This window comes from Notolabrus celidotus, chromosome 9 (genome assembly GCF_009762535.1).
Source record: "Notolabrus celidotus isolate fNotCel1 chromosome 9, fNotCel1.pri, whole genome shotgun sequence".
NCBI classification, from domain to species: Eukaryota; Metazoa; Chordata; class Actinopteri; order Labriformes; family Labridae; genus Notolabrus; species Notolabrus celidotus.
The window spans coordinates 12,119,645-12,133,100 of NC_048280.1; the positions used below are offsets into that span (position 1 = coordinate 12,119,645).

A 13,456-nucleotide genomic window follows, 5' to 3' on the forward strand; every position below is an offset into this window, starting at 1 on the left:
CTCTTAAAGGGATTTATCTTGCAGTGAGGTCTCAGTTCTTAAACTTTCATTTTAGTAGAAGGAACAATATCCAAGATAGGGGTATCATAACTTTAACTTTATGAAATGGATTGCTGTACAAAAAATACTTTATTGGGTTGTTTTTTTTAATTTTACCAAGAACCAAAAGAAAGAGAAAATCAAGGCTTCTCCAAAAGGACCAGCATTTGCTTTATCACATGTATCTCTGGAGATCAAACTCAGGATGACAACAAAGTCGGACTGGATAATCACAGACAGTTGTTTCTTACAATAAAGCTAAGCTTTTATCAGAACCATTTTCAGTCTTTGGAAATGTTCCACATAGTCACACTTGTAGTACAGGCAAAAATTGAAAACGTGACAAAAAAGAAAGGCATTTTTAAAACAAGGAAACACTGTCAAAATATGTCATTTACATGTACCAAAGGCAGTTATCTCACCTTAAAAGTAAGTTATTTGAATTAAAATTTCACTCTGCTATCACTTGTCCCGAAAAGAGAACCAGTGCAGCCAGCACTTCATAGATGTGTACGATGGCCCTATCCATGTGTATATGTGTGTGAAGAGAAGGATAAAACAATCCCCCTAATATCCAATACCTTACAAGGACTTCACATAAGGTTTGAAAAATGCCTCGGTGTCCTGACTCCCGAAAGTTTTAGTGAGGAAATCCTACCACCCTGTGGTCACATTTGGCGGCACCTCTCTAGGCACTTAGGTACAGCTATCATCTTCCATATACTCTTATTTGCTCCTTATTTTAGTCAACTATTTTAGGTTTTAAAATGAAAAGATGGACAGAATGTGTGAAGAGTGCAACACTCTCATTTCTATTTATCAGTTAATCTTGCAAGTAGGGAAAAGGCAGAGTAACATGGAGAGACAGAGCCAAAGATGGAGGGAGTGATGGAGAAAAATGGTACAGTGTGAATCCCAGACATTTTAACAAGTGTTCTACAAAGTGAGTGTTGTAGTTTCCAAATGTTGTGGATGAGATGTGCCAGGCTGTAAGTGTGAGGTCTGCTGACAGTTTCTAGTGCTTACAAACTGGAGGCTGGTAGTGGTACGTTGCTAGCATTTGTCTCAGTAGGAATCCTCGAGCAGATCGGCCAACTTCACTGTTTCAGAGGGGGGCAGATGGATGAGAGCTTACTCAAGTTTCACAACACAGTTGGTGTGAGATCTTAGTCTTATCAAGTCAGAGACTGCAGCTCGTGGCTTTAGTGACTTTTTCCTTACCCTGGAGTACATCACTGATTTTTTATAATTAAATTAATATAATCCTGGAATAACTGCTATTGTGATATTTTGAAGAAACATTTAAAATATATGTTTAAAACACACTCAAGACTGAAGGTAGTTCAAAGTGTGTGTTGTTGTGCCTGTGCTGGGATGTAAATTAAGTTTTTATTTGAATATGGAAAGGAGGGAAGGAAGTAAGAAGCTGGTAAATGAATGGAAAAATGTAAGAAGTAACACATTTTTAAATATGTAGTATTTAGCTGAGTTTCTACAAGTTAGGTGTCACAGGGAGACAGACAATTTGTTTATTGTTTATTGTTTAACAGTCTGGTGGATATACCAAGAGTGATTGCAGATTCTTGAGGCACTATGTTCCAAGACTAAATTCACTCCTTATCCTTACGGTATGGCTCCTCGTGTGCCTTCTTGGAGAGAGTTTCTACCTTCAGTCTATTGACAGTGACCCACAGTACAAAGATGACACCTAGTGGACAAATTATACACATTCTTAACTCCAGAATTGGCTCCTGTAAATTCTTAGCATGTATAATTTACCAACTGTCACATATCACTGTTTAAATCATTTTGAGTCACAAGTTATTTTAAAACACTGGTCCGTGTTCCTTAAAGACGTTCGCAAAAGTAATCCTTCAAGGCATTTATTTATTGAATCATTTGAAAAAAATACCCTTCAGTGATTTTGGGCCCCTCTAAAGTCCTCTGCATGATCCTGCTTAATAACATGCATGTCAGCATGTGTGACATGCAAAATTCATACTTTGTGTTACATATGGCTCAAGAAGAGTTAAACAGAGTTATGCATGTTCTTAAGTGTTTTCATATTAAGAAAAAATATATAAAAATTGTCCAGCACATAGAAAGTCTATAACTAAATTCACATTGATAACTTTTGCAGCAGCTTCACCCTTGAGTTTTTTTGGAACTGGTTTTTCATTAAGGTAAGAAGTGTTGTGTTAAAATACGAAAAACTAATATTTTACGGGTGCAATAATGCATATATTATATTCAAGTAATCTTTGGTATCACAAAGAAACTTTTGACTTGTTAAATATGGTGCCAGGTTTCTGGATAACAAACAGAACATTGAGATTGAACCCTCGACACAAGTGTCGCCAAGCACCACAGCAGCTATGTATTTTTATGACCTCTCGATTAGTGCATAAGCTGGTACTGTGATTATAATATAAGAAAATATCTAGATCTTGTGCGAGAGTCATTTGTATTGTAAAGACAAACACACAAGTTCAATGAAAGAAATCTGGTATATGTGTCAGTGTCTATGTGTGTGCATGCAGGAACTAGAGTGCATGTGTGAAGAGACAGGCAGACATGCTGACTGACAGTAGAAAGAGGATTTTCTGTCTGTTGAAGGTAATCCTGTGCCTCTCTCTCTCTCTCTCTCTCTCTCTCTCTCTCTCTCTCTCTCTCTCTCTCTCTCTCTCTCTCTCTCTCTCTCTCTCTCTCTGATCAAATCTCCTCTCCTCAGTCTGCTCTCACTCTCTGGACGAAGCTTCAGGAACTCACAGGCCCTTTGCCTCCTCCTCTCTTCAGACAAACTTCAGGTGAGTGAAGGACTCTCAGCTCTGAGCTCTCAGCTCCTCTCTTCCTGGTGCTGGCATGCTTCCCTTAGAGCAGTATCTTAACTGTTTTAGTAGTACTTACTTTATACTTACATACTTGGGTGTCAAACAGGGACTCGCCCTCCTCTTAAAACAGAGGAATATTCTGGAACTTTGTAAGGAATCTATTTAGTTGTACTGTCGACAAAGCCTTCTGTTCTTCTATGTGCTTCGTGGGTGAAGATTCAAAGCACACACAGTACAGCCTACACAGCAGCCTCTTGCATTAGGACTTCTTAATCTGCTTGATATCAAAGTGATCAGCTACCTGTGAACACATCCCCTTAATTTAACCCTTCCTCAAGCTGCAGAATTGTCTTCCTACACCTCACACTGACTTAAACATCTGGCATGTGACATCCTTTGAAAATCTCAAATAAGACCCATTCATTCTAACAAACATATGGCGCAGTGTTTCTTTAATTAGTGCAGGTCAGTTCAAAAGGTGAAGCCACCTCTCCTCCTTACTTTCCCTCTTAAATTAATCTTCTAATCCCTTATGAGAATCCATGTAATCCTACCTTTTTTCCACTCTTTTTTCCAACCCTCCTGTTGCCACTGAACACATCCTTCACTGCCCACACTCCTCCACACTTCATTTACTTCCATTCCTTCCCTTTGCTCCCTCTGTTTTCTGAGTGTCTGATATTTGTTTCCAGTATATCTCTGGTTTTCTCCTTCTTTTTCAAAGTGTTCCTCTTTTATCATCATGTCCAGTATCCATCTGACTCCTCCTGACCATCTGCCCTGGCTCTCTCTCTCTGTTTGCTTCCAGTGTGTGTTGTGTAAGCTCAGCTGATCATATATCTGTTGATGCCAACTCTAAACTCCTCATACTGCTTAACCTTGTTAACTGTCACTATCAATACCCAGTGTGTGCATGTGTGTGTGAATGACGCACATATTCAAGATGGAAAAGCAGCTGGCGTGGGTTTTATGGGTTATTTGCAAAATCCAGAAGCATCTCATAGGAATGCTGCAATATCAATTTAAATTACATTTCACACTTCTTTATTTGTTCATTTACTATGTCTTATGCTGAAATAACTGCCCTGCTCTCTAATGTGATTGTAACTTCTGATATCTGATGGACTTTATTATACTAGCAGGTGATATAAGCTGTGATGCCCTATCTCTGAAAGCACAAATTGTCTGATCACCTGAGCTGTGGCTCTTTTAGTTTGACCAAACACAAAGCTTCTGTCTGTCTCTTAACTAATCTCATCACAGAGTGCAGGAGTATCTGTTACTTTGGCAGTCTGCTGTTTTGTTAGAGTAGGAACCTGTGAAGATGTGTATAAGCATATCTTGCAATTAAATAATGATGCATTATAAGAGTCAATCCACTGTTGTTATTGTTGTCTGTATCAAACTGCTTTTCTCTATGCAACTAGCTCTCTAGACTGTAGCCCGTTGCAGAAGACCCCTCTCATGAGCATGAGCATACAGGGAGAGTTTTGGCTGGAGGAGGGCTAGCTGGGTAGACAGCCAGGAGCAATAAAAGGTTAAGTAATGAAGTAGTACAACAAGACAGCTTGTGCAGAGATACTTACAGGTTAAAGATTTCCTTCAGCTTTCCTCTGTGCCAGTAGGCAGTCTGGTTTAATAATCTGATCTCCAATAATCTGAATGCTGTCTCCAACAATCAGACAGGATACGGCTGTAAGGTTCAGGGTTGCTTGGATCAGATCAGTGTCCTTGAAATCAGTGAAAATAGACATACGTAAAAAAAAGAACTTTCATAGCCCCTTCATAGCACAGTAAACAAATTAATTTGGAATGGAAGCTGACTGCAAGCAACAATCTGACTAGTGAACATAAATAACACCCTGGGAATTGTCATTTTCTTTTCCTTTTTTAAACCTTGCTCTCTGACTTTTCATCAGGGAACCCACCTTACACCTTACCATGGCGGCAAATTCTTTCACTCGTATGATGTCTGGCCGTAACACGGCAGTGATTTTGGCCAGCATTGGAGCAGGTACTCTGACATCTGGATACCTCCTCAATGAAAGCGCTGCTGCACATGAGAAGAAAGTGCTCTATCCACCCAGGTACATGTGTGAGTGTGTATGTGTTCCAATAACTACATTTAGAGTCGCTTCACATATGGATCCAGCAGATTTAGGTTGTCAAACCTGCTGTTTGTTCAACCAGATAAATATTGACAGGATGAGATATGATAATGTTGAACACCAATACAAAAAGAGAAAAAAAAATCAGATAAATGCGTTTTTTCACTTCGGAATTCCCACAACTGTTTCTGTCACCGGAAAGAGGATTGCATCTGTCACTGCATAATTTCTTTAATTACACTGTGGAACGTTTGCACATCTAAAAAAAAAAGAGAGACATTTTAAAGATTTTAATGCATTTATCATTGAAGATCACTCACCATATTTCTGTCATCTGAAGTCGCACTCAGAAGGGGGGGCATGCTGTTTCATGTGCCACTGCTGGTGTCCCTGGTTGCACTTCATTAATAAACATGGGGAATATGAGAAAAACATAATAATGTGCATCTTGGTTAATGAGTGACTGGAAAAGTACTGAATAGTGAGACATTCACAGAGACATATTAGGCTCAAAATTTCTAAATAAGAAACAATAACCCAACAGCAACTGTTATACAAGTTAGCATTAAAACATTAGCTGCCAATACTGTTCTATAACACGATGATACTGATTAACTAGCAAGCTAATTTGGATGCAAGTTTGTAAGCTAACTAACAGTAACTTTGTCTACCTAACAGAAATGTTATCCTTAAATGGATTGAATAATAACTCAGTCAATTATCAAGATAACAAATTGATTTATACACAAAATACTTTGTCTGACTAGACCATAGGAACAATTGAACTACTAGCAAAACTTGTTTGTCCAAAGTTGTCCCTGCTTTCTACAGCGCTGACTTCCCTGACCTGAGGAAGCACAACAACTGCATGGCAGCAGCTTTGACCCCAAAGATTTATGCACAACTGAGGGACAGGACAACCCCCAACAACTGGACTCTGGACCAATGCATCCAGACCGGAGTGGACAACCCAGGTCATCCCTTCATCAAGACTGTGGGCATGGTGGCTGGGGATGAAGAGACCTATGAGGTTGGAGCCATTGTTTGCTGTGAGTTGTGTTCTACTGTAACCTTTAATTAAAAAAACTGAGTGTTTGACTTGTCCTGGATTTTCCTCAGGTGTTTGCTGAGCTCTTTGATCCTGTGATTAAGGATAGACACAATGGCTATGACCCACGCACAATGAAGCACCCTACTGACCTGGATGCTTCCAAGGTACAAACACTTCAATCCATCAAACCTGTATCTGCTCTACATTAATCATATTTACATGGAAATCATTCTCCCCAGATGACATGCTTACGTCAGGACATATTTCAAAGTATAAAAAAATATATTGATAACCCTTAAGATAACATTGGACGACAGCCAACTACTAGCCCACTAACATTACTGAAAATTCATCCCAAACATTACTGTGAGCTCAGGAAATAATGACTATCCTATTGTAACTTGTACCAGTATTAAACATACAGATAGTAACTTGTATTATGTATACAGGTAATTATCATGTTCACATGAGACAATTACAGTGTCTGCACAAGACCACTTGTTCCCATGCAATAATTATATATTTGCACACCTGATAACTTTAAATAGCTTCCTTGGGATCACCCCTTTCCACACATCCAACCATTGTGAAAATGTTTACTGAATATATATAGATGTATATTTGTGATGATGTGTGTGAATAAACTAAAACTAAATATAAAACTAAACAAATAGTTGTTTTGTGTGCACAATATAACCATCTCTGGGGAACAAGTTATCTTGGGCATACAAGAGAATAACTTTTGCGCACAAGATCACATTTTGTTCCCACAAGATCATTAACATGTTCACGCAAATTGAAAAAGTTTACTTTTTGGAACTTCTTGGGATCCATAGACACTCTAATTCTTGCTGGGAAGTGGCTGTATGCTAACATTACCTGGTGTCTGACAGCAGCTTTATAGTTGTTGAAATGGTTACAGGTACCTGTAACACCTCGTTGGCAGAGAGACGTCAGAGGAAATGTACTTTGTTTCAATATGTTGTGAATGAAAACCTTATTTTCCTCCTCAGGTCACCTCAGGCATGTTTGATGAGCGCTACGTGCTGTCATCCCGTGTCCGTACTGGTCGCAGCATCCGTGGACTGAGTCTCCCCCCTGCATGCTCGCGCTCTGAGCGTCGTGAGGTGGAGCGTGTGGTTGTGACAGCTCTGGGTGGCCTGAAGGGAGACCTGTCTGGTCGCTACTACAGCCTGGGAGAGATGACTGATAGAGAGCAGCAGCAGCTTATTGATGTAAGTACACAATCACACATTCCCCAAAACAAGGTCAGTATCTCTTCTTTTTATTTCTTTTTGATTACCTTTGTCTTCTAATGCCCTCCTTGGTTCCACTGTCCCCTCACTGGTCAACCAGGAGCACTTCCTGTTTGATAAACCTGTGTCACCTCTGCTAACAGCAGCTGGGATGGCCAGAGATTGGCCTGATGCTCGTGGGATTTGGTAAGACGAAGAGAGAGTAGATCGGAGATCTTGTAGTAGCTGTAGTAACTTGGTAGTTTTTGTGGAGTGCTTGGTAAATAGACCTGAGAAAGTGTACCAGAAAATGGTACACTCTTCATTTTGTAGCTCCTGAAACTGGTGGATGCTTTATCTCCTTTTTAGACATCTTCTTCTCCTTTCATGCATTTTGGACAGCTGTTCCGCAACTGATAAAATTCTCTTATTTCCTTCTCCCTCCAGAACAACTAGTTCCAGTTCAATAGTTGCTCCAACCTCAACCGACCTACCTGTATCTTTATAGCCCTTGTCAAACCGTGAACTGAAAGCATTTAATCTGTGGAATGTGGAGTTGTAGTGTGATTCTGCCTTGCTAATTGTGTCAGGCACAACAATGAGAAGAACTTCTTAATCTGGGTCAATGAGGAGGATCACACCAGGATCATATCCATGGAGAGAGGAGGGAACATGAAGAGAGTGTTTGAAAGGTTCTGCAGAGGTCTGAAACAAGTGAGCATGTCTCTGAGTCTTCTAACACCACTGAGGTTTCATTTTTAAATGAATCATGTGTTGAAATAGTCTGTTTGAAGAATTTACAAATAATTGCATATAAGACAGAATTAAAACTAGGTTATAAAATTAATATTTACAGTCAAATTTCATACATTTGAATGCTAACAATTTAGCTTTGGCTAAAGTAATTTTATTGCCAGAGTCAGTTTAATATGTGTGCTTAAAAAAGAAAAGGTATAAATAGTTTTTTCTTCTACTTTTAGGTTGAGTATCTTATCCAGGAGAGAGGTTGGGAGTTCATGTGGAATGAGCGTCTGGGCTATGTCCTCACCTGCCCCTCTAATCTGGGCACCGGGCTGAGGGCTGGGGTGCATATTCGTCTGCCCCTCCTAAGCAAGGTAATGCAGGAAACACACTGCCAGTTCACCTCAAGCACAAGGACACTTTCCCATCCTGAATTACAGTTCTCATGTCTGAAAATGATGTTTTTTTGTGTGTTAAAGGACCCTCGCTTCAAGAAGATCCTGGATAATCTGAGGCTTCAGAGAAGGGGCACAGGAGGCGTTGATTCGGCTGCTACTGGAGACACCTTTGACATCTCCAACCTGGACCGTCTGGGCAAGTCAGAGGTAAACGCCTGAAGGGGAGGGCTGCAGTAGATGTAGAAATGAGCAAAGAAAGACAGAGCAGAGCAACAGGTGTGGTCTGGGAAACCGGCACCCCCTGCTGCTCTTTAATCTGTAATCCAGGCAGGGTGGGAATTGCCAGTTAAGGCTAAAAGACCGCTCTCTGCTGAACTGAGCCTTTCACGCTGCACTTCCTCACAGGCTGTGATGACCTCCAACAGGTCCCACTAATGAAAGGCTGTTAAAGGTGAAAGTTGGTTAAGGCCAGGGTTGTTGTTGTTGTGGTGTGAGTCTGCCAAAAAGAGCCAGGCAGAGACAGTCCTGTCTGAAGGGCTTAACACAGGGAGGAACAGTGTTTGTGTTTACCTCGCCAATGTTGCTGTAAGCAGCGTCTAAAGTGTAGTAGTGTATTAAGTATACAACACACAGAGGAGGATTCAAAATTAAAGACAGACATGCAAAGGTTCCTTTTTAGAAATTTCTACCATACCATGAAAAGGATTCTAGTTTAGAAGTATTAGGATGTAGCTATTGATATCATACTGATGTCATTGAAAGCATGGGTACTCCTCAAAAACCCTTTAGAATACAGTATCACAGAGTTTGAATTAAATTTTGCAAAGCAATGATTAAAACACTTGAAAATATAGAAAACACAACACAAGTGTGATCAAGTTACTTTCTGCTTTTCCTCATAGCTTTCTATGACAGAAATACTTTCCATATTCACCTTATAAAATTTGGTGGTATTTTGTCATTTTTTCAACATGTGGTTATGCTAGAAGTTTCCGCTGGTAAAGAACAAAGCTAGATTATAAATATTCTGACTTTACTTGTGCTAAACCAACTGATGTCATTCATTTGCACTCCTTAAAGCTGAGAGAGGAATTACACAAATTGGCGTTATTTTATAAAATTAAATTCAACCCTGCATACTTGGGCCACAGAAAAAGATCGTGTTGGTTTATTGGGACCAAAGTTGATTGTTTGAGTAAATATAAATGCAAGAGTATCAAATATTTTAAAATTGATGATGTGATTTACGACACTTCTTAATGCCTTTCACCCATTATCCACAGGTGGAGCTGGTACAGCTGGTGATCGATGGAGTGAACTACCTCGTTGAATGTGAGAAGAGACTGGAGAGAGGGCAGGACATCAAGATCCCCTCCCCAATCTCTCAGTTTAAGAAGTAAACTTCAAATCTGCTGGGAATCCTGAAATAAAGCATCTACTCCAACTGCTGATAGACTGTCTTTGATGATTTTCACAGCATATATAGCACTGTACTGAGATGCAATATATATTAAATGTACAGCAATTGTAAACACAATAAAGTCTCTTGATGAATTGAGTTTGACTATAGTCTGGTGTTTTAAAATGTATGGCAGTGTAATGGGAAGTGACTGAGTAATAAAGTCACGTCACTTTATGTTGGTACAGGTTTTACTTACTTTACATTAGTATATGCTTTCATATACTCTTCATTGTAGCAAAAAAAAAAATACACTGTTTACTACTTATTAATATCCAGAGATGGCGGTTATTTTAGATTATTGCCCGGCTGTGTTAAATACTTGATTCTGATTGGTCAAAACCCCACAACATTGGTGATTTATTGAACAGACAAAAAAAATGCGAGGGACAACCCTATTGCACACATCATATTAAATCAACCCGTGGAAAATAATCCTGCACTTTTCACGTCTGCCTGTTGACACTGTGGCAAAAACTTTAGCTTCTGTCTCAGGCTGGTCTTGAGAGTAAGGAAAATAGCGGGCACAGATGGCTCCAACTATCTCTGATAAGACAAAAGTAGAGCAACTTCCTGCCTGCAATCCAGGCAACAGCAGCAGAGTTGGTGAGAGCAACTTGATCGCCTCAAACTAACGTACACCATGAGTAGTAATGTCAGGTGTCAGGTGCAGAGCTTGGATTCATCACGAAAGGCGGTTGATAAGAATCCATTGTTATGGAAGCTTTAATGTTGAAGAGGTAGTAATAAGGTAGGCAGGGCAAGTTCTTTGTAGTTTGGCAGTAAACAGGATGGTGTATGGGTCAGGATAAAGATACGAAAGATTAGGAGACAGTGATTTGCTTTAGCTAAGGTAAGGCAAGCAGTATCTTTTATATTTTAGTCTGGAAAAACACACAATGAACAACATTGCACTGGTACTAAAGTGAAATGTAAATGCACTGACATGCATAAATATATGAAAGCAGGGATAAACACACACAATCAACCTATACATCAAATAACAAGACTTATGTTTCATCAACGACTGTGATAACATTGATGGAGGAAGGAACAGATGGAAGAGATATCAACTATCAAATATACCTTGGAGCACTTAGAACTTGTGCTCTGTTACTCTCTCCTGAAACATGTGCACCCTGTTCACATTTAACAAGCTGCCAGAGCAGCATCAATTAACTCAACTCAACTCAACTCAAACTTTATTTATAGAGCACGTTTAAAACAACAGGAGTTGACCAAAGTGCTGTACAGGACAAAAACAGCACAAATGACAAACATAGCATACAATACAATACTAGAATACGTAAACAGTGCAAATGGATAATAAAATAAGATAGAATAAAATAAATTAAAATCTAATTAAGATTATGCCAGATGTCCACTCAATGCTGATTAAAAGCCAGGGAAAAGAGGTGTGTCTTAAGAGACAATTTAAAAATCTCGATTGATCCTGTAGAGCGGATCTGTAGGGGCAGGTTGTTCCAGAGCCGAGGGGCAGCTGCCACAAAGGCTCGATCACCTTTGGTTTTAAGCCTGGTTTTGGGAGTGACCAGTAGCAATTGACCAGATGACCACAATGTCCTGGCAGGGACATGGTATTGGAGAAGCTCGGTCAGGTACTGGGGGGCTAGGCCATTAAGAGCTTTAAAAACAAAATTACCCTTTACTCCCCAGAATGTCCAAGCCTTTTATCCAGTTATAGACCATGGAATCCAAGGGACTGCATTTCTGGCTGTATAAATAAATAATATAAATCAATAAAACCATCTCTGAATCAATATTTTGTGTCAGCTTGTTGATGTATTTCAATGGTAGACGGGTCATAAGCGGGACTATGTATAGTGAGCTTCAAGTCAGGGTCTTGCTTACCTTATTGCACCACCAACCTACTCACTATACATTCATCCTCACTAAGCTTGTCTAGAGAATATGTTTGATAACCTTGTGGAATATGTTATATTGCTGATATCAAAACACAGTTCCTCTACCCTTTATCAATCAATCAATCAATCAATCAATCTTTATTTGTATAGCGCCAAATCACAACAAACGTTATCTCAAGACGCTTTTACAAACATAGGAGGTCTAGACCACTCTATGTCAAATTATGAACAGAGACCCAACACCAAGACAGGGTAAGACTCAGTCTGACCCCACCTTAATCCATCATGAGCATTGCACATCGCAGTATTTAGCTAGTTACAGTGGTGAGGAAAAACTTCCTTTTAACAGGCAGAAACCTCAGGCAGAACCAGACTCATGTTAGACAGCCATCATGCCTCGACTGAGTTGGGTCTGGAAAGACAGATAGAGGGGAGTAAGAGAGAGAGGTGATAGTGATGAGACGAGTCGTAGAAGCTGTTGCCGCTGGAGTCCAGCACGTCCGTATCAGCTGGAGTCCAGATCGTCCACAGCAGGAGGACGTCTACGGCAGCTCAGAGGAACATTTGAGTCCAGCTAGGGTGTCTTTTCTGGTTCAAAGTGTGTATGACTTGACAGCAGTTCCATTTTAAAGACATTTTGAACAGCTCAAGGTCAAATGACTGGAATTTTTTTGTTTCTATTCTTATTTTGTTTATTTTTTCTTCGGTAGAAGGCTTGATAACATCTTCCTTCTCTCATTATCAACACAAAACTCAAAAGTATGTCAAACCAAAGACAACTTCATAGAGCTACATCTCTATCAAACAGAAGGAGAGCACAACTCAAAGTCAGACCTGACCTCACACAACTCTGCTGGTCCCCTCTCCTCCTCAGACAGAGGTGTTGTTTTCAGGCCATGGCACACTGCCAGGCTTAATAAGATGAAGCTATATTGGACAAGAATGTCAAGACCTTCCAACACTATGAAAAAGAGCTCAATCATTTACGATGACTAAGAAAGAAGACTTAAACCAATGTGACTGTGAGAAAAAATATTAATTAAAATAGAACCAAAACGCCTACAGGAATAAGGACAGAAAAAAAAATTATCCTAAAGAGATGCATTAGTCCTCAGCAGCTGGTGGTTTACCCGACGTTCACCTGCCACGTACACAAGGCCTTAATCCAGGGGTAAAGGGCCAAGCTCATTACGTACAGACACCAGACAGGCCAAACAGTAGTGGCTGGTTAATTCTTAAACATATACAGTTTCATCTAAGTGTATATGCTTAGGTGAAAGGAAGTAGGGATTAAACCTTATAAATAAAGACACCCTGCCATGAGAAATTAGTGTTGTAATGATTTGGGTGAATGGTCCTCGTAAATCCTGCTGCTCAGAGGACGATTCTGAGTCGCTCAGTATTTCTTTTTTTCTGGCAGCAGATTAATGACGTAAATCTATTGATGCTATTAGAGATCTACTGTAAAGAGCTCACAAACTATGTGTGTATATGAGTGTGTGTACGAAAGAAATCATGCTGCAATTATTTTCTGAATGAGGCTGTGATTTGTTTGATAGAAGCTAAAAGGAGATTTTCTAAGGAGTGAAAGGGAACATCCAGATCAGATTTCACACAAAAACGAGTGTTTTTCTGGGATGGTTCACAACAAGGAATGTATCATCGGTGAATATAGAGCACTTTGTGAAGCCTACAAGATCAGCGAAAG

General features: G+C 39.8%; 1 protein-coding gene and 1 long non-coding RNA gene across 2 annotated transcripts; one reads left to right on the forward strand and one right to left on the reverse strand.

The window, feature by feature from the left end:
- Positions 1-883: 883 nt before the first annotated feature.
- LOC117818963 (creatine kinase U-type, mitochondrial-like) lies at positions 884-9,961 on the forward strand. Its single transcript, XM_034692124.1, has 11 exons — positions 884-940; positions 2,771-2,846; positions 4,790-4,957; positions 5,810-6,008; positions 6,098-6,193; positions 7,043-7,264; positions 7,386-7,471; positions 7,855-7,978; positions 8,245-8,379; positions 8,485-8,610; positions 9,687-9,961. The coding sequence occupies exons 1-11, from the start codon at positions 916-918 to the stop codon at positions 9,801-9,803; spliced, it is 1,374 nt and encodes a 457-aa protein (XP_034548015.1). The 5' UTR covers positions 884-915; the 3' UTR covers positions 9,804-9,961.
- Positions 1,622-4,943, reverse strand: LOC117818964. Its single transcript, XR_004632416.1, has 3 exons — positions 4,799-4,943; positions 4,457-4,600; positions 1,622-1,747 (listed from the first exon to the last, which is right to left on the reverse strand). It is a non-coding gene; the product is annotated as an uncharacterized LOC117818964 (long non-coding RNA).
- Positions 9,962-13,456: the final 3,495 nt, after the last annotated feature.